This window comes from Nyctereutes procyonoides, unplaced genomic scaffold (assembly GCF_905146905.1).
Source record: "Nyctereutes procyonoides isolate TBG_1078 unplaced genomic scaffold, NYPRO_anot_genome, whole genome shotgun sequence".
Classification (NCBI taxonomy): domain Eukaryota; kingdom Metazoa; phylum Chordata; class Mammalia; order Carnivora; family Canidae; genus Nyctereutes; species Nyctereutes procyonoides.
The window spans coordinates 52,159,324-52,185,632 of NW_026575126.1; the positions used below are offsets into that span (position 1 = coordinate 52,159,324).

The 26,309-nt window shown below is 44.3% G+C and overlaps 1 protein-coding gene across 4 annotated transcripts in view; it reads left to right on the top strand.

Annotated features, from left to right (window-relative positions):
• The window catches only part of VPS35L (VPS35 endosomal protein sorting factor like), a 124,770-nt gene that overhangs the window by 73,194 nt on the left and 25,267 nt on the right, over nucleotides 1-26,309 (top strand). For all 4 annotated transcript variants that reach the window (XM_055340620.1, XM_055340619.1, XM_055340621.1 and 1 more), the window contains 4 exons: nucleotides 1,093-1,191; nucleotides 2,786-2,863; nucleotides 3,841-3,955; nucleotides 19,693-19,832. In XM_055340620.1, the coding sequence (XP_055196595.1) occupies nucleotides 1,093-1,191; nucleotides 2,786-2,863; nucleotides 3,841-3,955; nucleotides 19,693-19,832 (432 nt within the window). The remainder of the gene's footprint in view (nucleotides 1-1,092; nucleotides 1,192-2,785; nucleotides 2,864-3,840; nucleotides 3,956-19,692; nucleotides 19,833-26,309) is intronic.

Consider the following 26,309-nt stretch of genomic DNA (forward strand, 5'->3'; position numbering starts at 1 on the left):
TTGCCACCTTCTCTGGGAACAACCTCACTGCACCATCCTAGCCAGAACCACCTTTCATTTTCTGTGCCCAGAGCTGAAACAGCAACTGCTGTCAGTATCTGTTTTAATACAAATGTCAAGACAAAAGCTGACCAAGATGAAAATAACTTAGATCATTATGAAAATGATCCTGAAAATGTGACTTGTTCAACAAGAGGGTTCAGTGTCATCATTGGCCTGACTCTGTAGGTAACATGATCCATTTTGATGCAAAATCAGAATTAACCTTTCAGTTGCCATGTTAGGAAATGAAACTTTTACCAGGTGACTCTCCTTGCCCTTGATTTATAAGCTGATCAGGTGGTATTTTATCCTTTTATGGCTTTGTCTGAAAGGCTCCGAGTTAGAATGGAAAAGAAAATGAGGAAATAAGATGTGAAACCTGATAGCTATAATGGAAATAGCAATGTTAAGCCTCCTCTGAGCAAAAATGTTTGCTGTAACAGTAAGGTTTGTCCTACTAACCAGCTGTTCATAAATTTGAAGAAATTGGAGAAGAGGGGATTTTTACTGATGGAGAAACTTCCACCTATGGCTCCTGCAGGCACCAGTAAGTTGCTGAGGTTGGACTCTGCAACAGAAAGCAGAAAGGTGTGGCTCTTATTAGGGAAATCCTTCTGACAAATGGCTCCCAATAACCAAATTTACGTCCTGTGAAAAGGCCACAGCTGACACACAAAATTCCATTATTTCCTTTCCAGTGGTTTCCTTCTAGCCTGGGAAATCCGATTTACATTCTGAGATTCTGTTCTATACCCTTTGGTCTTTTTATGTTCTACTCCAGTGCTCATGTCATAAAGATGAGGTAGTAATGGTAATATTTCAGTTCTGTGCTGAAGTCATGTAAAGTCTAATTGGAGCATATTACAGCGTGTGCGCATGTGTGTATGCTTGTATACCCTTGGCATTTCCACCCATGTATATCAGTGGGATTTTTGGCGACTTGTCATCACAGCACTTTCCCTACCCTACAAACCTCAGGGAAACTCTGTAATGGTGTGTGCTCACAGGTGCCTAGAGATAACATTCTCTGCATCTTATTTTTCCTTCTAGGTTTCCTTTGGCCGTGACTTTGAACAACAGCTAAGTTTTTATGTTGAGGCTAGGTCAATGTTTTGCAACCTGGAACCTGTTCTTGTGCAATTGATTCACGTAAGGATTGTCATTTATTTGTTTCTTTTCTCAATAAATATTTAGTTCCAGGCATGGAGTTTAATCTGGGATTCTTGTAGCCCTGTAACACTCATATTCTTTAGGGTATAAAAAGGTGGTTTCTCAAAGATGAATCAAATCTGCAGCTTTGCTTAAGTCTTTGGATTTTTTTTTTTACCTCTTTTTCTCTGATATTAGCATATTCTCATTCCTGAATGCCAGCAGCTAAGTGGGTTGCACTGATTAGTCCTAGAAATATTAACCTATGGCTCTTCTAGCTTAACCAGAGTCCCAACATTGTTGGATCTTGGTAGCTTTTCATGGTGCCCCCAGGCCAAAAGAAAGAAGTAACATTTCAGTTCATTAAGAAGGTAGACTGAAAGAACTTAAGTATTTATGCCTTCACAACTGGCTAGCTCTTAGAAGTAGCGTATGTGGATCAAGAGAAAAATACATATTTTTATTCTTAAATAATCCTAATTACTAATAAGTGTGTGTACCTGTTGGGCACTGCACCACTTCTCAAACCTTAGCATCAGATTGGCATTACTACCCTCATATCCTGTTCTACATTGATTTTTCTTTCCTCACATTGATTTTTTTTTGCACACTACTTGCTTTTTATCAGAGCAGCTACTGAAAACCCAGTTTCACAAAGATAGTACATCGCTGGGAGAAACAGGATGCAATCTGGTGTTGAATCCATGAGCTCCCTCATGCCAGTGCTTTCCATGGTGTTCAACAATTGAACATTGCTTTGTTCCCCTCAGAAAATTGTGCCCCCATGAGTTTGCTACAGCCTTCGAGGATGTCACGGTACACAGTTTGGGAACCCTAGGTCCGAACTTCTCATATTTGTGGAAAGATTACCCAAGGCTCTTTAATTGCTTTGTGTAAATTCAAGGAGAGAGCAGCCTTTTCATATATTTGTTTGCTGGTTAGCAGGTTTTGTGGCATTACTGAATTTAAGGTAGAGACCTCCTCTAATTCAGGGGGAGGTAGAAACCTCTCCTTTAATTTGAGGGGAAGTAGAGACCCCCTCTCTAATTTTGGGGGAGGTAGAGATCCCCTTTCTAATTCGGTGGAGATAACAGTGCCTAGCTTGTAGGGTTGTGGGGATAAAGTGAGCTGATGAATGTCCAGCTCTTAGAGCAGCGCCTGTATGCTGTGTGATATGGTAGCTATTATTTCTGTTCCTTTGGTTCATGTTAGTATTGCATAGCTGAATTGTGGGGTCTGCTCTCAGGTTTGGAGGTTTCTCTTAGGATCCCTAAGATCTCAAGCTTAGTATGTGGGGTTCCGGGAAATCAAGTGAACCTTGGCTATTCATTAAACCAGAAAATGGCCATTCACAATGCCAGTTGATAGGCATGACTAACTCAGTGAGTGCCTTTTGTTCTTTCCCATTGGAGATGTTTCCTCAAGGCTGAGACTGAATCAGGCCTGATGACCCCATGGCATTTCAGGGTTCGGTGCTAACCAGTCTTGGCCCTACATAGCTCATTCTTACTGACTTCTCTATGGAAGAAATTAATCTGAGGCAGCCATCATTTCATAATTACTGGTTTTGTTTTGTTTTAATTAATAATTTCAGAGTGTAAACCGGTTGGCAATGGAAACAAGAAAAGTAATGAAAGGAAATCATTCCAGAAAGACGGCTGCCTTTGTCCGGGTATGTTCTAGAGATAAGACTCCCAGACTTTGAACTCCAGTTGAGTTGCTTCATTTGCAAGTTTCTAAAGTTGATTTTCCCAGAAAAAGACAAAGATGTCCTCAGGGTGTTCAGTATTGATTTTCCAGATTAGTTTTTCCTTGAGTATCTATGGACTAATCACTTAATATTTTCAAAAGAAATGATGATCTCCATGTTGTGGAGAGGAGGTTGGGAGGTGGATTGCAGTTTTTTGCCAGCCGAATTATCTCTGGTTTGAGCCTGTAACTGGAAGGTCTTTTTATCAAAGCAATACATATCTGTGTTTTTTAAAAATTTTTTAAAGATTTTATTTATTTGAGAGATATATATATAGAGAGAGTGAGAGCATGAGCATGAGAGGTGGTAAAGAGGGAGAGGGAGAAGCAGACTCCCCACTGAGCAGAGGGAGCCTAATGTGGGGCTCGATCCCAGGACCCTGAGATCATGACCTGAGCCAAAGGCACATGCTTAGCCCACTGAGCCACCCAGGCGTCCCCATATCTGTGTTCTAAAAAAATGGAATCAGACCAAAAAGAGGACAGTGAAAAATAAGCATTCCATCCCTGCTCTGACCTCATACATCTTTTCTCAGAGCCGACCACCTCAAAACCTTTTTGAGCAATTTCTTTTTCTAATTACTCCCATATTTTTAAGTAATTGGTTTAAGAGCCGGCTTCTCAGTCAATGTCAGGTGTTACCTATTTACTTCTTGGGATGACAGATGAGGATTTATTTTTCTTACATCCTTAAGCTCCTTATTTGCCCATCCCCCTCCTCCCAAAGAGACCTCTGGAGTATGATGCAGAGGGAAGAGGAGAAAATTGGGACTCAGAATGAGGAGATTCGTTAATTTAAGAGTTTTTTGCTTGAAAATCTGTGATAGATGAAAGCAGGAGGACAGTCTGCCATGATGATACTGCTTACATCACCCACTGTGTTTCTTCCTATCCTTCTAGGCCTGTGTTGCCTACTGCTTCATCACCATCCCCTCCCTGGTGAGCATTTTCACACGACTCAACCTCTACCTGCATTCTGGTCAGGTTGCCTTGGCCAACCAGTGCCTCTCCCAAGGTAAGCCTATCATTCTCTCCTCTAAGCATTTCCCGGCTACTTAGGAAAGCCGACTCAGCTCTGTGTGTGTGTGTGTATGTGTATGGAGAGAGAGACAGAGACAGAGAGAGAGAGATTCTTCTAAGAAGGAAAAAAAGAACTGATTGAGCAATGATGAATTTTTAAATCTGTTTCTTTAGCAGGAAGCCCACATTTATAGAGTGAGGCAGAGTAGAGTGTGAAGCTGTGTTCCTGTAAGGACCTTTCTGAAACCTGTCTCAGACAGGCCAGGGAAGGCAGCTTGACATCCCAGGATGAGTGTGCCTAGAGAATTTTACAAGTTAGGATTGCTTCATTGCAGCAGATTGCTGTGTATTTTTTTGTTGATGTTTGTTTGTTTGAAAGCCCAGAGACCTACAAATAGAAGCTAATAAGTATAGAAAGAATACTCTCAATAGCTTGCTGTTAGTGATAAAAATTCTGCTCAAGACTCATTTCTCTACGAGGTGCAGGAGCCACATGGTTCATTTGGGAGGTAATCCCCGAGGGTGTCAGTCAAGCCATGGGCGGGGAGCTGAGACAGGGAAGGAAGCCAACAAAAGATGTGCTACTGGGCAGGTTACTGCTGTGGGCAGCTGAGGTATATTCTCAAGAGGGACCTCTGGGAGGGGGTGTCAAATGGCCTCCGCGCTGCCCCACCCAAGGGGCAGGGAAAATGGGTTCTTGACTCTGTATTCCATCTGCCATTGGCTGAGGGCTGTTTCTAGATCACCAACTCTCTGGCTCCCTCGCCTGCTCTGCCCTGGAGCCAAGAGAAAGCCCTCAGGCAGAGTGCTGGAGTCACAGGTATTTGCTACAGGCTGTGCTTGTCACCTTCTGGGACAGCATGTGTCAAAGGCATGCATGCAGAGCCTCAGCATCAAGGGAGCCACCCAGCAGGCCATCACACAGAGAGGACAAGATCCTGGCACCATTGATGGAGCATTTGTATGTGGCGAGCCTTTTGCACATATTGTCTCATTTTATCTTCCAACAGCCGCATGAGGTGGTCCTGTGGTTGGTGCCTCCTTTCCCAGAACCCGAGGCAGGGAGGGGCTCAGTTGCCAACACTCAGCCCCTGATCTGTCTGACTCAAGGCCATGCTCTTTGCTGCTGTGATAGAGCATTTGCAGGGCAAACGGTTGGGAAGCCTAAGTGACTAACTTGGAGGTTTCTGTGGCACCGTATGAGGGGGCTGATGTTTCCGATGGTGGTCTGACCTCCACTCCCATCCCCCACCTGACCTCACAGTTCATAACGCCAAGATTAACCATCCACCACTTGCTGCCATTGCTTTGGATGGGTTCTCTGGGCTGGTTGGAGAGTGGTCCTTGGCATGGCAGTTTGGGTACGTTGATCCGGATCTTCATTTACCTGGGGCAGCTCCGGGCACTGAGGTCTTCCAACATGATTGCTACCCATGAGCCTTTTCAAACTCTGCTTAGTTTTGCTTTTGACTCCTGGGGACTCCAGCGGCTCCCCACTGCATCTGGAATTACATCAAACACCTTGCCTGTGAGTCCTCAGGCTGTCTGGTGCCTGCCTTCCTTTTGTCTTCATCCTACGCCACACTTAAGCCACACTGGCTTGAACATATAAAGCTGTGTTCTAACCCAGAGTCTTTGTACTTGCCATTTCCTCTTTCTAAAATGATCTTCTCCCAGATACTTGGTTGAGTTTTTGTTTTTGTTTTTGTTTCACTTACCAGGCAGGTGATGAAAACCAAGCCTCGGTTAGTTGTTGGGGTAGCCCTTGCTGTCCACTCTAGCTAGAAGCACTGCTTTAGCTGAATGCACCTTCCTCGTCTATCATGCTCTGTACTATCCTCCTTGTGATCATTATACTTTTGATCTGTTTTCTTACTGTGTGTATTTCTTATCCACTCCCCCCACTTGCTGTTGTTGTGTGTTGGTAAACATGGAACTTTGTCCTGGTACCTGCTTTGGTAGGGATGATGGGTGAGCAAGAAACGAGGTAAAACAAAAATGTACAGCCACCACCAAAAACCTGTTGTTATGTAAAATTAAGATTAGATTGGATTAATTAGCTGAGATTGATGTAAGACACTTAAAATCTTTTTTTTAAAGATCGTTTGTTGTTTTTTTAAAAAAGATTTTATTTATTTATTTGACAGAACACAAGCAGGGGCGGGCAAGAAAGGGAGAAGCAGGCTCCCTGCCAAGCAGGGAGTCCAACATGGGGCTTGATCCTAGGACACTGGGATCATGACCTGAGCCAAAGGCAGACACTTAACCAGTTGAGCCACCTAGGCACTTACTATAAACTGTTCCCTCTTAAAGAGTTCAGGAATAGTAGACTTAATTTTGGAACCCTTGAGTTTGGCATAATTTAGAATATTAGGAACAGATTGTGAGCTGCTGGTATTAGTGCCCTGAACTTTAAAAGTGGAGGCTCTAGAAGCCTAGATCTTTCTTCTCCCGACTTAGAAACTAAGGACCATGATCTAAAATATTGTAGATCCCAGGCAAGCTTATTATGATTGGATCCCATATGGGATATCATGCTATTTTTGTTTTTAAAGGTAAAACAAAAAAATCTTAAGCTAAATAAAGGCTCCCCATCCTCAAAGATTTGCTGCTCCAAGAACTATTCAATGAGAGCCATGGGTGGCTTTTGCTCTATTGTGCCACCTGTAGTGGCCTCAGTCCACACCGGGAGATAAGCAGTGTCAGAAGAGCCTGGTACACGCTGTATGGGTGGTTAGTGCCCTGGACTCCTCATCAGCCTCACCCCGCACTTCAGGCCACTGTAGGAGGGGCAGGAATGTGGCGTCCACTTCATGTTTAATAATTTATCTGCTGATTTTTACTCCAGTCTCTAAATGCTATGGCACTGAACCTTAAAAGCCTATTATTGTTGATCTGAAAGCCACATGCAGCAGTTGCTGGCCAAAATAAATAATACATTCAATTACTGAGCAGGGGAAGGCTACATATAAATTAAATGAAGCTTGTGGAAATGGGCTGCTTTTGTTCATCTCCATTACACACCCCACCTCTCAGCTGGTTCTAAAACAGTCCTCTTCCCCCGATTCATTTTCTGGTCTCTCCGATCCAGCCTCAGTTGTACCTACTTTATTGGGCAGTGGCTTTGCCAGGACTGGGTCCAGCCTGACCTTAAACCCCGTTGAACTGCGTGTGGGATGCTGACGAAAGGCTTTTTTACAGGGGAGGCCTGGTTCTAGTCCTTTGGACATACTGGTGTAGCACATGGAGTGGATTGTGGGGGGCCTGGGGGTGGAGGGTGGGTGTTGTTCCAAAGCCACCTATTGCCCCCAGTAGTTAGGAGAAACAGAGTTGTGCTTCTCACCTGGAGATGCCTGTCTTTCTTTTCTTTCAGCCACTTCACTAGATAAGTTCTTGCTTTTATTTGTGAGTGGTTCTTTCTAGAACATTATTACTAGGCCACAGCAAGAACAGAATCTTTTGCCCTTTCTTTTTTTGTCTTAGTTCCTTTATCTTTCCAGCTTTTAATCTGAGAAAGGAGGGTGTTGTACAGTGAAGTGATGTTGAAGTTGGGTCTTAGCAGGAGAACATATATTTATTGGGAGGAGTGGGGAGTGAAGGAATCCTTGGCATTTCAGGTGGGGTAAGGGGCTTGAACAAAGACATGGATGGGAGTTGTGAAAGCCTGGGTGTATCTGGCCAGCATCAGGGTACTGAGATGCATCCCTCACTGATACTGACTTTCAGGTCCCCTGGTCCCGACTCTGCCACTTATAAGCTGGATGCCCTCAGGTTGGCCCTTTTGTCCCTCAGTGTCTTCATCTGTCAAGTGGAGAGCTCAGCTGCGGCACCTGTCTGTTGCAGGTTAAATGAGAGTTGAGAGCTTGGCTTGCTAGCACAGTAGCTGCTCAGTAAATATTAACCTCATCTAATTGCCTCGGGCTCAGCAGTTTAGCGCCTGCATTCAGCCCAGGGCATGATGCTGGAGACCCAAGATCGAGTCCCACATCAAGCTCCCTGCATGGAGCCTGCTTCTCCCTCTGCCTGTGTCTCTGCCTCTCTCTCTCTCTCTCTGTGTCTTTCATGAATAAATAAATACAAATCCTAAAAAAAAATTGCCTCTCAAAAGACAGAAGTATGCTGTGGAGTTCTACATAAAATGACAGCTCTGTGGTTTCAGGATTCTGAAAGCAAACTTCTCATATGCAAAACCTTGAGAAATCCACAGGAAAGCCAATAGTTCTTTTAAGATGAACCCTGCTGAATTATCCTGGAGAACAGACCAATCAGGATCTGCTGTGCCTCCAAAGACGAAATGATAGAGACTACAATTCAAGCAAAGTAGTTTCATTGTTTTCATTAATAATAATGCTTTCTGTTATGATTAATAGTGCTTTCCAGAATTTTCTCCCCCTCTTAAATTTTATTTTCTTTTATTTTTTAAACATCTTTATCCTTCAGAGCTTAGCTTACAAGCCACTTTTTTTTTTTTTTTTAAAGATTTTATTTACTCATGAGAGACCCAGAGAGGCAGAGAGAGAAGCAGGCTCCCTATGGGAGCCTGATGCAAGACTCCATCCCAGGATTCTGGGATCGGACGTGAGCCGAAGGCAGATGCTCAACTACTGAGCCACCTAGGTGCCCCTATAAGCTACTTCTTAAGGAATACCGTCCGTGGCCTCTCAACCCCCAGAGTTAGGTCGCATTATTCTATATAATGTGTGATCCTGACACCTGGCATGTCCTTCACTGGAGGGACTGCTATTTAACAAGTAAATATGTAAATAATTGTCTGCTTTTCTCCCCTATAAGAGTAATGGCTCCATGAAATCTTACCTATCATGTTTGATGTTGTATTCCTGGCTCCTGGCACATTGCCTACCACATAGGTGCTCAAGAAATCTTGAGTGAATGTGCGGTAATCATACGATAATGATGGTTGATATTCTTAATAATATTGATACATATAAATGGTATGATGCCTTCCATGGTATGGATGTAACTCCGAAGGAACTCTGCTATTCAGAAGCAAATCCCATCAAAGCCCTCCTAGCAGGTTTTAAATACTTTATTTTCATAGTTTTAAATAAAAGAACAGAAGTTAGGTTCAAACATATCCTGAGGTGCACAGACGTGGAATGAAGCTGTTGTGCTGGTTTATTCTGTGAAGAACTGGAAGCAAAGAGGAGAGACTGTGGCCTGATACTGTGGAGCCCAGTGGCTACTGGGAACTGTTACTGCTAATAGAGGTGGCCTGGACAATAATGTGGAGAGAGATAATGTTTTATCCTCCTCCTGGAGGGTAACGAGCAGCTTATGATGGAGAAAACTGGCCTTCTTCCACTTACCAAGTCTCTGGGGTTGGTCATATTTACTAGTTCCATTGACACACCATTCTGAAGAATATATTTGATGTGACTGTTTTCTCAAACAGTATAGTTTGAGACTTTTCTGGTGATCATGGACAAAGCAGATTATTTTTGCCTTTCTGGTGATCATGGACAAAGCAGATTATTTTTGCTGGAACAATTGAAGCTTGTCGCCCACATCCCAACACACCCGGTCCATCTACTTTAGGGAGTCTCAGGGCCTGGAATGGATGGAACCCACAGAAAACGGGCAAGGGAGAGTCTTCCCATAAGTTCACTCAGCTCTTTCCATTAGTAAATGTCTACGATTTGCTTCTTCCTGCCAGCATTTCTTGGCCATTTTTCACAAGCAAGCCACGGTGCCCAGCATTGTGCTGATCCGGAATGCACTTAAAGAGACTGCATGCTGGTAGGGGAGAGTAGGTTAGGTGACAATTACACAAGACTACCCACGATAAATGTGCAAGATGTTCATAAAATGTTTAACAGAATTTTAGAAAAGAGAGAGAGAGGACCCTTGCCTTGGAAGAACAACAGAAAAAGAAACCACAAACTTCATAAAACAAGTGGCATTAAAGGAGGCTAAGGGAGGGAGTTGTTATATACTGAAATGAGGCAGAGGGAGACAGCAGCGGGAGCAAAGACCTGGTGGGATCCCTGGGTGGCGCAGCGGTTTGGCGCCGCCTTTGGCCCAGGGCGCGATCCTGGAGACCCGGGATCGAATCCCACGTCGGGCTCCAGGTGCATGGAGCCTGCTTCTCCCTCTGCCTATGTCTCTGCCTTGTCTCTGCCTCTCTCTCTCTGCATGACTATCATAAATAAATAATTAAAAAAAAAAAAAACCTGCTGGCTGGAAACCATGCTTCTGGAAAGAATGAATAGGAGATCAAGTTAGGAAGATAGTTTGGGGGCTGATGAGAGACCTGAATTCCTCGCAAAGCAGTCTAGTCTTACTCAGTATGTAAGGTGATTTACATTTATTTTACAGATGATGAAACTAAGACTCCGAAGTAGGACAGGGCTTACCCAGGAGCATCCAGCAAATAAGTGGCCTAATCTGACTTCAAGTGCTCTTTCTAACCCCCTGGGCTTCCCTGAAGTTAGTTAGTTCCTGTAACCACAATACAAAGTATTATTTCTAGCCCTGGGTGCCTGTGGTTGCTGGAGGCCAATTATCATAGATGGAACAGTAGATAAGCTTGTGTAGGAAATAACCAGAATCCAGATGTGAGAAACTTAATCCTTTCTGCTCAGGGAAATCCAAAACTGATATCACATAGACCCCTTCACAGCCTCCTGTGAGCTACTGCAGGGATTTTAGAAAGGCGTGTTGACTGTGCATTACCCCAAAGACATAAGTCAGGTAACATGGGTGGCACAGGGGAATTGAGAAGTCATTTCCATGACCCCAGGGAACTTTCCACAATGTGCTGAATCGAAAGGGCATTCCATATAAACCAGATGGCAAAATCAAGGTTAGATTCAGCTGTCATTGATAACAAGTAAGCATTGGATAAAGTATTTAATCGTTTCTAGGCATTCATATTTTTTTAAATCTTACTCTACATACATATTATCAAAATAGCATAGCCCCTTAAATCCTCCCAACAAACTGCTATAACAGCATTCTATTACAAAGACACAGGTAGTTATAAACAGCACTAAATCTTTATGGATAACTCACCTATAGATAATAACGTGTCCATTTGGACCTTGAGGCTTTACCTGAAGGCACCCCTGCCACTGGTAACAGCGCATCTTCATTACAGACTGAAGTTGGGCCCACTGAAATGAAAATACTGAAGACCGCATGGCTTCAGGGTAGACATTTATTGCTCATAGTTCTGGAGGCTGGAAGACCAAGACCAAGCTACCAGCAGATCCAGTATCTGGCAAGGACTTCCTGGTTCACGGCCAGCCATCTTCTTACTGTGTGCTCGCATGTGGAAGGGGTGAGCGCATTCTTTGGGGCCTCTCTTATAAGGGCACTAATCCTTTTTGTGAGGGCTCCACCCTCATGATCTCATCACCACCAAGTCCCTACCTCCTAATACCACTTTGGGGGGCGGGGGTAGGGTGGGGAGGACATTACCACTTTTTCCAAAATACAAAGTCTGAGGCAGTGGGCTATGTCCCGATGGTACATCTGTACAACAGTGTCCGTAACAACAGTGCTGTCGTCACTCCAAACCTAGGAAAATGTTGAAGACTGGTAAGTTTGTTTAGCAATAGGATTGATAGAACTTGAGACAGTGTAGCCAGAATCCTGCTTTAATCAAGTGTATTCAAGGAATGGGAGGGGATCTTTCACCCTCTTGTGACGTTTTGTCCTAAGAAATAGTGATGTTTCCTTTCCTAGAGTTCCCTGGACTGAGAGCTGTCCATCTCTGCTGCCCAGGGGGACATGTGATTTCTGGAGGTGTGTTTGGGATCAGAGCAAATTGCTTCTGTTGTCTTGTGTATCCCTGGGAGTTTATGACTCTGGAGGATAGTAAAAATTTCCCATTAGCACTGACCTAATGTGTTATTAAAAAAAAAAACAAAAAACAAAAGGTAGGTTATAGGTTATCACTTCTTGGCTGTCTCTTATGATTCACATACTGAATCACATTCTGTATTGACAACGTCAATTGACACAAAAGGATGACCTTACTCTCAAGGTCACAGCTCTAGTCTGAGTTTATGTTCTTTTGTATGAAGGGTATTTGGAGGTACTCTCCTGTTTTCTGTAGAAAAACAGACAACCTGTATGTTAAGTCTTAATGATTTTTGTTAAAAAATATGTATCTCATGCTCATTTGAAAAAAATCCCCACAAAGGGCAGCCCGGGTGGCTCAGTGGTTTAATGCCGCCATCAGCCCAGGGCCTGATCCTGGAGACCCAGGATCGAGTCCCACATCGGGCTCCCTGCATGGAGCCTGCTTCTCCCTCTGCCTATGCCTCTCTCTCTCTCTCTCTCTCTCTCTCTCTCTGTGTGTCTCTCATGAATAAATAAATAAAATCTTAAAAAAAAAAAAAAGAAAAAAAAGTCCCCACAAAGAAATGTAGAACTTAAAAATGTAAAAAACTTCAAAATAAAAGCCACCAGTAATTTGCTCTGTTTCCTCCCATCCAAAAAAATAGCCATCATTTACAATTTGGATAGTCTTCTTAACTTTTTTCTCCATTTAGAAATACTCGTTTGTTCTCACATCTGTCTCATGTGCTCTCCTTCCCTCCTCATCTGTCTGCATTCTCATATATACATGCAGTCTTCCACATGTTTTCCATGTGTCTTAATGGATCACGTCTTCCACAGTATTTTTCAATTTGCTTTTTTCACTTAAATCTTGGTCTTTCTCCCACTGCCCCTTCCCACGTACCCATATCAGTATATAAAGATCCACCTCGTTGTTTGTAATGACTATTCAGTGTTCAGTTTCATTTTCTTTTCTTATTGGAAGTGCTGTAAATTATTTCCCCAAACACCCCCCCCCTCCATTTTTTTCCCCTAAACTCCTATTGAAAAACATTTGGACTCCTTCCAGGGTTGTTTTTTGATGTTTTTTTGTTTTTTGCTCTTGCCAGCAATGGGCAACTGGCACCTTAATCCTGAGCATTTTGAAGCTTTCCAGTAGTTGTTCAGTTGATAGATATCTTAGTCTCTGTATCGTTCAGAGTCATATGCACAGCCTTGGTGTACAAAACAGACAGCAGTGGGCACTTGAGGTGAGCATGCCTATGGGAGGCCACAAGCTGTCTTACCGGAGCTGGAAAAAGCTTCCAAGCCACACGGTGAGACTTTGTAAAGCCTCGAGAAGAATCCAGGCAAGTGAAGCTGTCTAGAGAGCTTGAATCCTGAATTAGGACTCATGTCATGGAGCAGCTAATGAGAGAGCAAACTTCTTGGTGCATTGGTTGTGGGGAACAGAACAGTTCCCTGGGCCTCTGGAAGGTGGGCACCACCCTTAGTCCCTCGCTTTACTCACACAAGGTAGACATCCTTTAGAGCAGCAGGAGTGCTAGTGGTGGGTGCCTTGCCTCTGGTAAAGAAAGAAGGGGGTTCTCTCCAGATACCCCTGTGACCATCTCTCTGTCTACCTCATTGCCTCATGGTCTGTTTCGTACATTCCCATGCCTGAAAATTTTATAACATATTTGTATTGCCTTTGTATGCTCAAGAAGAGTTTTTAGGGATTTAAATGAAAATTCCCAAACAGTAACTTAGTGTGTCAAAGATCTTCACCCTCAGCCACGACTCCTGTATCACACTTAATACTTGGGCATTCTAGTGCCTCACTTTTTTTATGCATCTACATAAGCACATAACACTTCTCTTACAAAGATAGGGTCATGCTATACACTGTTCTATAACGTTTTGTTGCGCTTAATAAATCTTAGACCTCTTTATATATCAAAACAGAACAGATGTACCTTGTTTTCTTTATTAGCTGCAACAATTTTAACTAGTCCTTTATTGCTGGGTTGTTTCTCCAACTGTGCTTGGACTTGATACAAAGATACCTTCCTCCATAGAGAACAGCTGCCTCATTTATAGCAGAGGCAGCCCGGATAATCCAAACACAGCTCACCTAGTATCTTCAACTAAGCCCTCATTTCAGGCTTCTGTTTACATCTCCCCTTCTTCCAGAGTTTGCTAGTGACATATATTTTGTTGACCATCCTCCTCTTTTGGTGACTTTATGTTTTCAGTGTGTTTGACTTCTCCATGTCCTTACAAAGGTTTCTGGAATATGCTCCTTTGGCATTCTGCAGACCCTTTGAAATTGCCCAGAATGGGAAACAGGAAAGCCTGAAATCTCAGAAAATTATCAAAAACTATTATAATCGTTTTAACAAGCTTCTGTGGCCCTTATTATATATATGAAGTGACAGGGTAGCCTGGCCTGGCTGAGTCTCCTCACTGCTGTCCACTTGTGTGTGCATCTGGCTGAATGTCTCCGGGTTCAGCCTTTCAGAGTATGCCATTCATGACTGGAAAGTCGTAGTCTGTATTTATCTCAACAATTTAGAACTTTTCTTTTTTTTCAAACCTCTTGAATTCTAAAATTCACTAGAGAAGCTTGTTTAAAGAAACAGTGGACCAAGTGGTCAAGATGGTAAATCATATATGTGTTTCGCCCTGCCGTCCACAAATTGGAAGACAACGCAAATGGACCAGATTCCACTTTGTAGCTATTTTAAAAAGATGAAGGTGTACAATGATGGAATAGATTTTTTTTTTTAAGATTTTATTTGAGAGAGAGAGGAGGAACAGAGAGAGGGACAAGCAGATGGGAGGGATCCTGACCTGAGTGAAAATCAAGGGTCAGATGCTTAACCTACTGAGCCACCCAGGTGCCCCAGTCATGGAATAATCTTAAAGACCTGCTGTTAAGTGTGAGGTAGGGGTGAAGGGAGTTGCAAAATGGTGTCAAGCAGCAGTTAAATTCTCTGCCTCAGGAAAGGGTAATTGGATGGTGGGAAATGGGAGTGAGAAAGAATGTTACCTTTGGAATTTTGAATCCTGTAGCTCTGTTACCCATTCAGGGTTTTTTTTTTTTTTTTTTTTTTTTTAAGTTAGATTTCCAAGTCTCATGGTAGTGTGTTCAATACATTTAAGGTGGCATCTGGGAATTCACATATATTTCTTAAATAACAGCTTAGTGAGATCTGATTGATCTGTGTATCATAAAATCCACCCTCTATCAAGAAGAGTATAATTCAGTGGGTTTTAGGACATTCACAGAGTTGTGCAACTTTCATCACTAATTCCAGAATATTTTCATCACCCTGAGAGGAAACCCTCAATCCATTAAGTAGTCACTCCCTGTTCCCTCTCTTCCAAGCTCCAGGCAGGTACCAGTCTTCTCTTTGTTTCTATGGATTTGCCTATTCTTACTATTTCATATAAATGCAGTCTTATAATACGGGTCTTTTATGATTGACTCCTTTCATTTAGCTTTAATGATTTCAAGGTTGATCCATATCGTAGCCTGTATGTGTATGTGTGTTTGTAGCATCCATCTACAGTTGGAGGAACTGCCAGGTCCTGCAGTGTGACTGTACCATAATACATTTCCATCGGCAATATTGGGTCTGGGAACCTGTATTTTTAGCAAGGCTTCTGATGATTCTTGTGATAAAGCAATTTAAATTCCTGGCTCTGAGAGTCGTGCAGTCCCTCTTTCTGTGAGCAGGGATGATGGCTGTGTTTGCCCTCACCCAGTGGCCAGCAGTGCTAGAGGACATGTTGATGACTATATGGAAACAACAGAATGCCACTCGGTAGAGGAGTCAGCACCCCAAGTAGGATCTCCAACAGAGTGCACTCTAGGGTGGGGCCAGCCAGGCCTGAGTGGTATTTTTGGTTTTCTTTCTTTCCTTTTTTTTTTTTTTTTTAAGTGGGATATGGATAAGAAACCTACTTCCATGGAACCTCAGAATATTCAGGTAGAAAAAGATACAGCATAGGGAATCTGGTACATGCTCTTGTTTTCCTTCCCCCAGTGAAACAGGAATAATAGTCTTTATGGATTGGAATCTGATTCTCCTTTCTCTGTATGTCTTAAAACAAAAACAAACAAAAAACAAGAGGCACCTGGGCGGCTTAGTTGGTTAAGCATCTGACTCTTGATTTTGGCTCAGGTGATAAGATTGAGCCCTATGTCTGGCTCTGCACTCAGTGGGGAATTTGCTAGAGATGCACACATGCTCACATACTCTCTCTGGCTCTCCCTCCTCCTGTCCTCCCTCCCTCTTCTCTTGCGTATTCTCTCTCTAAAATAAATAAATCTTTAAAAACAAAACATATCTAGCCCATTTTATCTTGGATGGTCTTCCAGGGCTTTTAATAGACACAAAACTCTTCTATGGTATTGATGTGATTATTCTGAACTCCAGGAGCAAAAACTCATTTCGTATACCATAGGATTTGAGCCCTAATTACTAAGTCAAAATTGAGATGTCTCCTAGATAAGATTTTTTATATGGGGTAAGTCTTCTGAGGATAGAAATAAAAAATCTCTTTGGAACACTCTGGAACATTGCCTGCCCCAACCCCTAAATAACCGTTTATTTTAGCTCTCTCCTTTGGAATGGGAACTGAGTGGGGCATTTGTGAGGAACAGAGCACAAAGCTGCTCCCTCTTTAATGAGGCATAATAATAGGCACTTTTCTCGGGGCCACTTGGTAACAAACACATAAATAGAATAAATAAATGGTCTTTCAAGTTCTTAGCAGAATTTTCGTTTCCGCTGAGAGATGCTCTTCACCTTGTTCACTATGGACTTAATGATTTCTCCAGAAAGCAATTCCTATAGAGCCATGGGGACAGAGAGCTTTTCCTGCAGAAGGAGGACAGCCAGACCTGGTGGAGTCTAGGCCTGTCTGAGCTTACAGGGGGGTTAATGTCAGGGGTAGATTTAGCTCTGTTTCTTTTTCGTGTAGTGTGGTTACATATCAGTGACATAAATGTATCACTGTAAGCATTTTTCAGTATGCAATTCGTTAGCTTTAGGTACATTCACAATGCCATGTAACCCTCACCCCTTTCCACTTCCAGAACTTTTTCATCATCCCAAACCAAATTAAAAGTATATTCATTAAACAATAACTATTTCCCTCTCCCCATTCTGCTCTCTGCTCTCCAAATTTGATGACTCTGCCTCATGACAGCGAAATCCTATGTATTTGTCCTTTTGTCTGACCTGTTTCACTTAATATGATATTTTTAGGATAGATGCATCTGTGTTGTAGCATGTGTTGCAGTTTTCTTCCTTTTAAGGCTGAATAATACTCCATTGTGTGTGTGGTCCACATTTTGCTTTTCCATTCATCTGTTGATGGACACTAGGATTTTGCTACCTCTTGGCTATGGCGAATAGTGCTTCCAGGAACATTCACGCACACCTATCTGTTCAAGTCACTGCTTTCATTTTTTTGGAACGTACTCCTGGAAGTGAAATTACAGGGTCAGGTGGTAATTCTAGTTCCAGTTTTTGAGGGACCACCAATTTTACGTTCCCACCAGCAGTGCATCAGGATTCCAGTTTCTCTACGTGTTTGCCAATGCTTCTTATTCCCTGATTTTTTTTTTCATGGTGCCCATCCTGATGTTATCTCCCGGTGATGAAATCTCACTGTGGTTTTGATTTGGATTTTTCTAATGATTATTGATGTCCCGCATCTTTTCATGTGCTTATTGGCCATTTGTGTATTTGCTTTGGAGAAACGTCTGTTCAGGCCCTTTGCTCATTGTTAACCTGGTTACTTGTGCTGTTGTTGGAGAACTTCTTTATATATTCTAGACATAAACCCCTTATCAGATCTATGATTTGCAGGCTATGTTTTTTTTTTTTTTTTTTTTAATGCAGATTTGATCGTACTGCTCAGCATGGGCAATGCCCTTGACCATCCCTGGGCTGCTTTAACCTGGCCACTCACTTTTTGAGCTTGTTTCCTCCTGTGGGCACGGAGATGATTGTACCTTCCCATAGACCTAGGAGTCTCAGTGGTACAGACACTGACTTTTACTACTGTCTCTGAGACACAAGACCCTGCACCTTCTGCCCCTGTCTGCCAGAGTCCACATCAGGTGTCATCCCAGAAGCCCTGTATGTAGTCTCTTTCTGTCCCATAAGATCAACATCGACTGCTTTGTGTGCCTCCTCCCCAACCCCCAGACCAAAGGGCCACCTCCCCTCCCTGACCCCCAACCCAGACCCAAGGACAACACAACACCTGTAAGTAGGTGTTAAATAGAAGTAGTGTGATCACATGGGCCTCACACCCTACTGAGGGATGTTGACTCCCACCCCCTATTCTCTGTTGCCCAAGGTGCCTGTTCACCGCTGGTGAAGCTGGTGCTTCATGAATTTGCTTAGGTGAATGTGGTTAAGGTTATGAGTTCAGTTTGGGAGAGAAAGCCTTGGAAGGAAGTTTCTGGAAAGCCTCTGAGAGAGCTGTCTTTCCTTAATCATGGTGCTGTCTTTTTTTTTTTTTTTGCTTTGAAGAAAAGGCGAAAAAGGCCCAGCTCTCCAGCTGCAGACACATACTCTTCTCATTAAGTGCGGGCCTTTGTTCCTGGAGGGCAGGCATTCGTTGTTGCCTTTGCCCCTCTGGGTGCTGGATGGGGTTCCGGTGTGAGTTCAGGATGCTGTGTGCCAGTGCTGCGTCCTCTCCGCATCACTGCAAGTCGTTTCAGCGTGGAAGTATATTTATTTAGACCATGCAAACGTTTGATCTTGTTGGGTAGTTTAAGATTTCACTTGTCAGGTCAGTGTTCATCTGTTTTGACCTTGAGGCCTTTTCTCATGGCGGATACTTTGGCAGTTCTAGAAAGAACTCTTTCCGTCTCCAGCTCAGCCCCCACCTCCTGTCCTTCTCTCCCCATCCATTCCTTCCCGTCTCGTCCTCCCAGTGCTCCGTCCCTCCCAGCTCTTCCTCTCCCCTTCCCCCTCTTCCTCTTCTTCTCCCCTTGCCTTGCTTACCCTCACCCTTTGAGGTCTTCTTGACAGAACACTAAATATTTTTTTAAAATATCTTCCTCTTGGGGCACCTGGGTGGCTCAGTGGTTGAGCGTCTGCCTTTGGCTTAGGGTGTAATCCCGGGGTCCTGGGATCAAGTCCCGTGTCGGGCTACCCACAGGGAGCCTGCTTCTCCCTCTGCCTGTGTCTCTGCCTCTCTCTCTGTGTCTCTCATGAATAAAAAAATCTTTAAAAAAAAAAAAGAAAAATTTCTCTCCCAGGTGATTCTCTGGAACTAATCACCTAGTCAGAAGTCTCTAAAGCTGTGTGTATGTGTGCATGTGTGTGCACGTGTGGATTCCTTCAGATGTTTAACATACAGGGTGCGCTACAGCATAAACGCAGGCAGACCAGAGTTTGTGCCTCCCCCAGCCCCACACCCTCCAGTGCGAGAACCGCAGTGGTCCCAGGACCCTGATATAGGACCAGGCACTGGTCCCTCCGCACCCTAGTTCCCAGCTCTGAAGTGGGCTTGGTGACTGCGCTCACATGGTGCATCCAAGGGTCTGGGCAACTGGTCTGGGCTGAGCCCCTAGGCCCTGTAGCTATGATCTCTGGCTTTCATAAAAAATTTGCCGCTTGCTTATTTCACTTAATTATTCAAGCCAGTGTGAGGCTCTTCGAGGTGAGCTGTTCAGTGAAGGAAGGAGGGAGAGGGGGGAGATGGGAAGCCACGGCAGTGCCCTCTGCCCTGAATGTTGCACGAATTGGTTAGGGTTGCAGAGACCCTCTTGTAAGGCCTGCTTGTGCTATGGGGCCCTCAGCATGGCCTGACTTGCACGGGACACTCCGGACACCCCTGCAGGCCCCTTGAAGAAGAAAGCAGAACCTGGATGTTTCAGACCTCTCAAACACAGACTGTTCTCCTGTCTTGCAGCTGATGCCTTTTTCAAAGCCGCTATTAGCCTCATTCCAGAAGTTCCAAAGATGATTAATATTGATGGAAAGATGCGACCATCGGAATCATTCCTTCTGGAATTCCTCTGCAATTTCTTTTCTACTTTATTAATAGTTCCGGTACGTTTCGCCAGAAGAGCAAAAAGAAGGTGATGTCCTTCTTTGATCTGCTTTATATTCATTCTCAGCCCTAAAAGTGCAGGGATGTTCTATCTGTATCTGCATGTTGGTTTTCTAGTCAGATGTTTGAATTACTCAATGTATTTTTTTTTTTAACTTTTTTTCATTAAGTAATCTCTTCCCTCAATGCAGGGCTTGAACTCAAGAGCTTGAGATCAAGAGTCTCATGCTCTATTGACCAAGCCAGCCAGATGCTACTAAATTAGGGTATTTTCCATTCATCTTAGGTCTGGGGTATATTAGTGGAGGTTCTCTATACAGTCAAGGGGGTGCCATTTAGTCGTTAAGGGCTCAGGTCTTGGGACCAAGATGTCTGGGGTGGAATCTCTGCTCCCCTGCCTTCCAGCTCTGCAGGCTCAGGCAGTTACATCACATGACTGGCTGCAGTTTTCTCATCTATAAAATAATAGTGTCTATATCTCTGGGTTGTTGTGAGGTTGAAGTGAGTGAATATACATACGTGGTTAGAACAGTTGGCACGTACTCAGCCCTGTAAAAGGTGACGGTGATGTTCTTTTGATTGTAAGTACTAGAAGCCAAAACTAGGTAGCTGAGGTCAAAGAGGACATTGTTGGAAGGATGCTGGGGTTTCTTGTGGAACATGCTGATGAGCCGTGAGGCTTGGGCCAAATTGAGGCCTCTCTCCAGACCCAGCACCAGGACCCGCACCCAGCAGAGTTCTTAACTCAGAGTCTGCTTACTACCTGAGGGTCTGGCAGGGCAACCATGGATTTAGATGAGGGGGAAAAAAAAACAAAACCATTAATTTTACAAATCTCAGTCAAACTTAGCCTGTTGCTCCACTGTTACAGGCAATGAGCCACAGTAGTAGTCACATAGCTGGGACTTTATCACCAAAGAAGTCAGCTGTATGATGTTCATATCACATTTCAGGTGTAACATGTTCACCAAGTGGGCATTTTGATTAATCATGTTCACCAAGAAGTAATAGAACACAATATAACACATACATTGAACAAGTATTTTGACAGGTTTATTTTATTATTTTTTAAAGGTTTTATTTATTTGACAGAGGAGTGAGCACAAGCAGGGGGATGGGCAGAGGGAGAGGAAGAAGCAGACTACTTGCTGAGCAGGGAACCCAATGTGGGGCTTGATCTCAGGACCCCGAGATCATGTCCCGAGCAGAAGGCAGACAACTAACCCACCCAGGCTCTCAACAAGTTTAGCTTAATTGGTTTCCTTTGTAGTCTTCTGTATTTTATTTTCTGCATTACAAATTGTATTCTGAGGAGCCCGTAACCTTCACCAGGCTGTGACAAGGGCCAGGCACAAAACAAGATTGGCTTCTGGGAGAGCCAGATGTCCAGAGGAATCAGTGATCCTTGCTAAAATACAGATTCTTGGGTCTCCCTTTGAGGTTCACCTTAATAGGTTGGGATCAGCCCCCGAATCAGCATTTTTAAAACTTTTTTAAAAAGTTTTTATTTATTTATTCATGAGAAACATGGAAAGAGAGAGAGGCAGAGACACAGGCAGGAGAAGCGAACACCATGCCGGGAGCCCGATGTGAGATTCGATCCCAGGACTCCAGGATCACGCCCTGAACCGAAGGCCGACACCTAACTGCTGAGCCACCCAGGCATCCCTGAATCAGCATTTTTGAAAGCTTCCTGAGCAGTTCAGGTGTGGACAGTCCTAGCACTACACTTTGAGAAACATCCCTTTGGACTCACACAAGGAAGTAACTCTGCTCTCATGAGTACAGGGTTCCTTTCTGGGGTGATGGAAAGGTTCTAAATTGATTGTGGTGATGGTTGCACAGCTCTGCATACACTAACCATTACTGAAGTGTGCATTTGAATGGGTGAATTGTCAGGCATGTGTATCATCTCTCAGAGGAGCTGAGGAGACAAAAAGTGACTCAGTTTTCAAGTGTCCCAGTTGAGATTCCAAGTCCTCCAGGGAGAGGATGGTGTGGTCAGGAGGCAGAGCTCAACCCCTGACTTCAGATCACCTTCTTAGTCCTTTGGATAATCAGTTTCTCTCTTTTTTGGATAGTCTCATTGTCAAGTGAGGGGACCAGAAGGAATCCGAGATTCTGAAGAGGCAGCCGATGGGTGTCATTGTTCCTTGATTAATTGGGATGCATTTTCCTTCTGCACATGGGGTTTTCTTCATGTTAAAAATCTTTGGAGCCTTTACAAAAGTCTTGTGCTTGGAATCAGAAATTCGAGTGCTGTCTGACCCAGGGACTCAGCAGCCTTGTGGCTTTGGGAAAATTTCCTAACTCTTCAAGGCCTCAATTGTCACCTTTCTACAATGACATCAGAGTGCCTACCTGGCAGGGCTGCTGTAAGGCTGAATGAAGCAATTGACCTGAAAGTTCTCTGGGACCCAGAAGCTCTGTCCCTGGGGTTCTGTACTGATGACCACTGAGTGGAATCCAGCCCGTAGACGGGCTTTTTGGCCACATAACAGTGGAAAACATTTGGAATGAATTACCCACATTTAAAAATTGGTAGATCACAGAAAAACCCAGATTTTTTAGTTCCTCTTGAAAAATCAGATCCTGCCATGTGGGGCCCACATTCTCCAAGCTGGCCAATTGGCCACAGCTTGGGAGCAGCTGGCCCATTTTGTGGAGGAGCAGGATGTTGGCGGGGCGGAGGTTGGCATGTACAGTTTCTGCAATTCCCATGGGCACCCCAGACCTATAAACCCACTTTGCTTGCCTACCTGGCCCCTTAGGCATTCATAGGAATGTCTCCCTGGCCTCAGCAGATTTTCTTATTCCTGGTATTGCTGGACATGCTCTTGCTGGAGTTAGTAAAGAGAATAACATGAAGAATAGGCCCCCTGTGATGCTTACCCAGTGCCCTGTGCTGAAGACCTTCTTCAGCACTGTCTCTCAGACTCCTCCCCCAAGCCCTGCAAGGTAGGAGTCACTGTGCCTTTTCCACTTAAGTCAACCCACAGCTAGTGAGCAGCAGAGCTGGGATCTAAACCCAGGTCCTTGCTGTTCCAGAACCTGTCCTGCACCATGTGAGCCTCAGACACTTACAGTGCACTTTGTCTACTCAAGGTTGAGCCTTAGCAGCACTCCGTCCCCCCTGTGGGATATAGCTAACTACTGGCAGGCTCTGAGGTGCCAGGAGATGTTTAGCTTGAACCACCAAGGCAGAGTGCTGAGGAGGCTCACAGGCCATAGGATGGGCCACACATGAGGCACGTCTGTTGTGAGTAGAGTGAGCATGAAGACAACTCCCATATCCTACTTTTACCTGCTTCAGATCCTATCTTTCATTGTCACCACTTACATTGTTCCATTTTTTAAAATTCAATTTTATCATTGTAAAGACATTTAAAATGCAGATCTACCCTCCTAATACATTTTTAAGTATATGATATGGTATTGCTGAGTACAGGGACAATATTGCACAGCAGATCTCTAGCGTTCCTTCATCTTGCTTAATTGAAATGTGAAGCCCATTGATGAGTAACTCCACATTTCCTCCTCCCCCAGCCCCTGGCAGTCACATCCCACTGTTAGGCTCGTTGAACATAACTCTTTCAGATGGCCTTAACATAAACAGAATCATGCTGTATTTGTGTCTCTGTGATTGGCTTATTCAACTTAATGGCCTCCAAGGTTCCTCCATGTTGTTGTATTTGACAACATAAATGACAACACTTCCTTTTTTTTAAGGCTGAATATTAATCTGTTATATATCACATTTCCTTTATCCATGCATCATTGGGAATTTAGGATATCTACACATCTTGGCTACTATGAATAGGGCCGCAAGGAGCATGAGAATACTAATACCTCTTTGAAATCCTGATTTCAGTTCTTTGGATAAGTACCCAGAGGTGGGATTGCTGGTTCCTAGGGTAGCTCTATTTTTAATTTTTCGAAGAACCCCCCCCATTCTGTTTTCCAGAGTGGCTGTACCATTTTGCATCCCCACCAGCCGTGTTCAAGGCTTTTAAAAGGCTATGACTCATTTTATTTGGTGAGAAAAAAAATTGAAGTCATTTTAGACTACATAAACTACCTGGCCCACTTAATTCATACTTATAAATGCAGAACTAAACCTCTCCCCAGGCCAGCCCTCTCTTAGGCAAACAGTGCCAGTTTGGTAGTATTTTGAAGCCTTCTGCTGTGGTGCTGGCCTCGGTTAGCCTCTTGGTGGGCTGCAGATGGACTTCTCTATATAATTGAACTAATGCATTTCTCTTAACATTTAGTAGGAAGGACACGTAGCCTTGATTGAACAGGTTCAGTGTTACCACTTTAGAGGCCTGCTTTTGCTTCAGTTGAAATTTATAGGCAATGGAAATGTTATTACCATCAGTTTTCTGGCACTCACCACCTAGGACACAGCAGGTGTCCAGAAATGTCTTTTTCTACTTCTTACCCTTGTGAAGAGGTCTGGCTGTAAGCATGACATGGGGCCCACGTGCCGAGTGAGCTGTAAATACTTGTGGATCTGGGAATTCAGGAGTGAACCGGAGAAGTGTGTCCTCTACTCACGAAGACACTAAGCATAAGCAAATAAATACCCACTTAACTATAGTTGTATAAAGTCCCACAAAGAACTACAGGGACTTCTGAGAGCCCAATTTTTTTTAAAAGATTTATTTATTTATTTATTTATTTATTTATTATATAGATAGAGAGAGAGAGAGAGAGAGAGAGAGAGAGAGAGAGAGAGAGGCAGAGACACAGGCAGAGGGAGAAGCAGGCTCCATGCCGGGAGCCCGATCTGGGACTTGATCCCGGGACTCTAGGATCGCGCCCTGGGCCAAAGGCAGGCGCCAAACCACTGAGCCACCCAGGGATCCCCCGAGAGCCCAGTTTTGAAGGGAAGTGGGTCAGGGAAGTTCCCTGAGATCCACAGGAAGGAAGACTGGTAATTAAGGGCAGTGCGTGAGTCTGGGGGTGGTGGGGAGGACGACAGGGCATTCTGGGTCAAGGGCACAGCATAGGTAAAGGTGTTCAGGTGGAAAGGCACACTGTGCCTTGGAGGGACCAGAAGAGAGCCTGGGTGACTTGTGCCTGGGGTGCTGAGGGACACAAGGCTCTTGAGCCCGTGAGACAGGCAGGAGTTGGCTCCTGACAGCTTCGTATCCCCGTGCTAATCATGACCTCCCATTCCATGCCCCCCCCCCCCCGTGTCCCTCTTTCCCATCCCTCTTCTCAGTGCCACGCCTCACCCCACCCCGTGTCCTGACTCCTTTTCTAAAGGACTTTTATTATTTATCATCAGCACGTACATACCCCTTACGGTGAGCCAGCCAGCAGGTCACAAATATCCAAATGAGTGTGTTACTACCTTCATTTCACAGACGCTGACCCTGGCACAGAGAGGTGAGGTGACCTACCCAGGGTCACCAGCTAGTAAGAGGCCAAGACAGAATTCAGAGCCAGGGTGTCTGTGCTCAGTGTCATCTTGGCGCTTCTGGAAAGTTAGTCATTTCTAGAATATTCCTTCTGCCAAGGAATGACATTTAATAGAGGGATTCCTGCAGACCAGAACCAGGGACCCAAAGGGATATTGCGAACAGTGGAAGCCGGGTCCCCTGCATGTCCAGCTGTGACGGAGGGTGGAACCCCCAGATGCCCCTTGAGAGGTGCCTCATAAGCACGGCTTTGCTCTGTCAGGGAGGCAGCCTTGGCAGGGATGCCGGGGGTGGGGATGCGAGGGGGGGGAACTTCCCCTATTTTGCATTGCCACCTGAATCTAGGACCTTTCTTCTTCGTCGTCGTCTTCGTCATTGTCTTTGTCGTCGTCTTGTCATCGTCATCCTCTTCGTCGTCGTCGTCTTCGTCTTCATCTTCTTCGTCCTCCTCCTCTTCCTCTTTCTTCATTTATTTATTGGGGCACCTGGGTGGCTCAGTTGGTTAAACATCTGCCTTCACTTCAGGTCATGATCTGAGAGTCCTGGGATTGAGCTCTATGTCAGGCTCCCTGCTCAGCCGGGTGTCTGCTTCTCCCTCTCCCTCTGCAGCTCCCCCCAGCTGTGCATGCGCCCTCTCTCTCTCTTAAATAAAAAATGTCTTTGAAAAAAAAAGATTTATTTTAGAGAAAGAGAGGGTGGGGAAGGAGTAGAGGGAGAGAGAGAATCCTGAAGCAGACTCCCTGCTGGAGCAGGACACAGGGCTCCATCCCAGGACCCTGAGATCATGGCCTGAGCCAAGATCAAGAGTTGGACGCTTAAGTGACTCAGACACCCAGGTGCCCCTTTTTTTCTTTCTTCTTCTTTTCTTCTTTCTTCTTCTTCTTCTTCTTCTTCTTCTTCTTCTTCTTCTTCTTTTCTTCTTTTTCTTCCTTCTTCCTCCCCCTCCCCCTCCTCCTCCTTTTTTTTTTTTTTTTAAATCTGTGTTTGCCTTGCTTCAGTTGCTGGCACTAAAGCATCAAAGTACAATTTCTTCTTCTTCCTTCTTCCTTC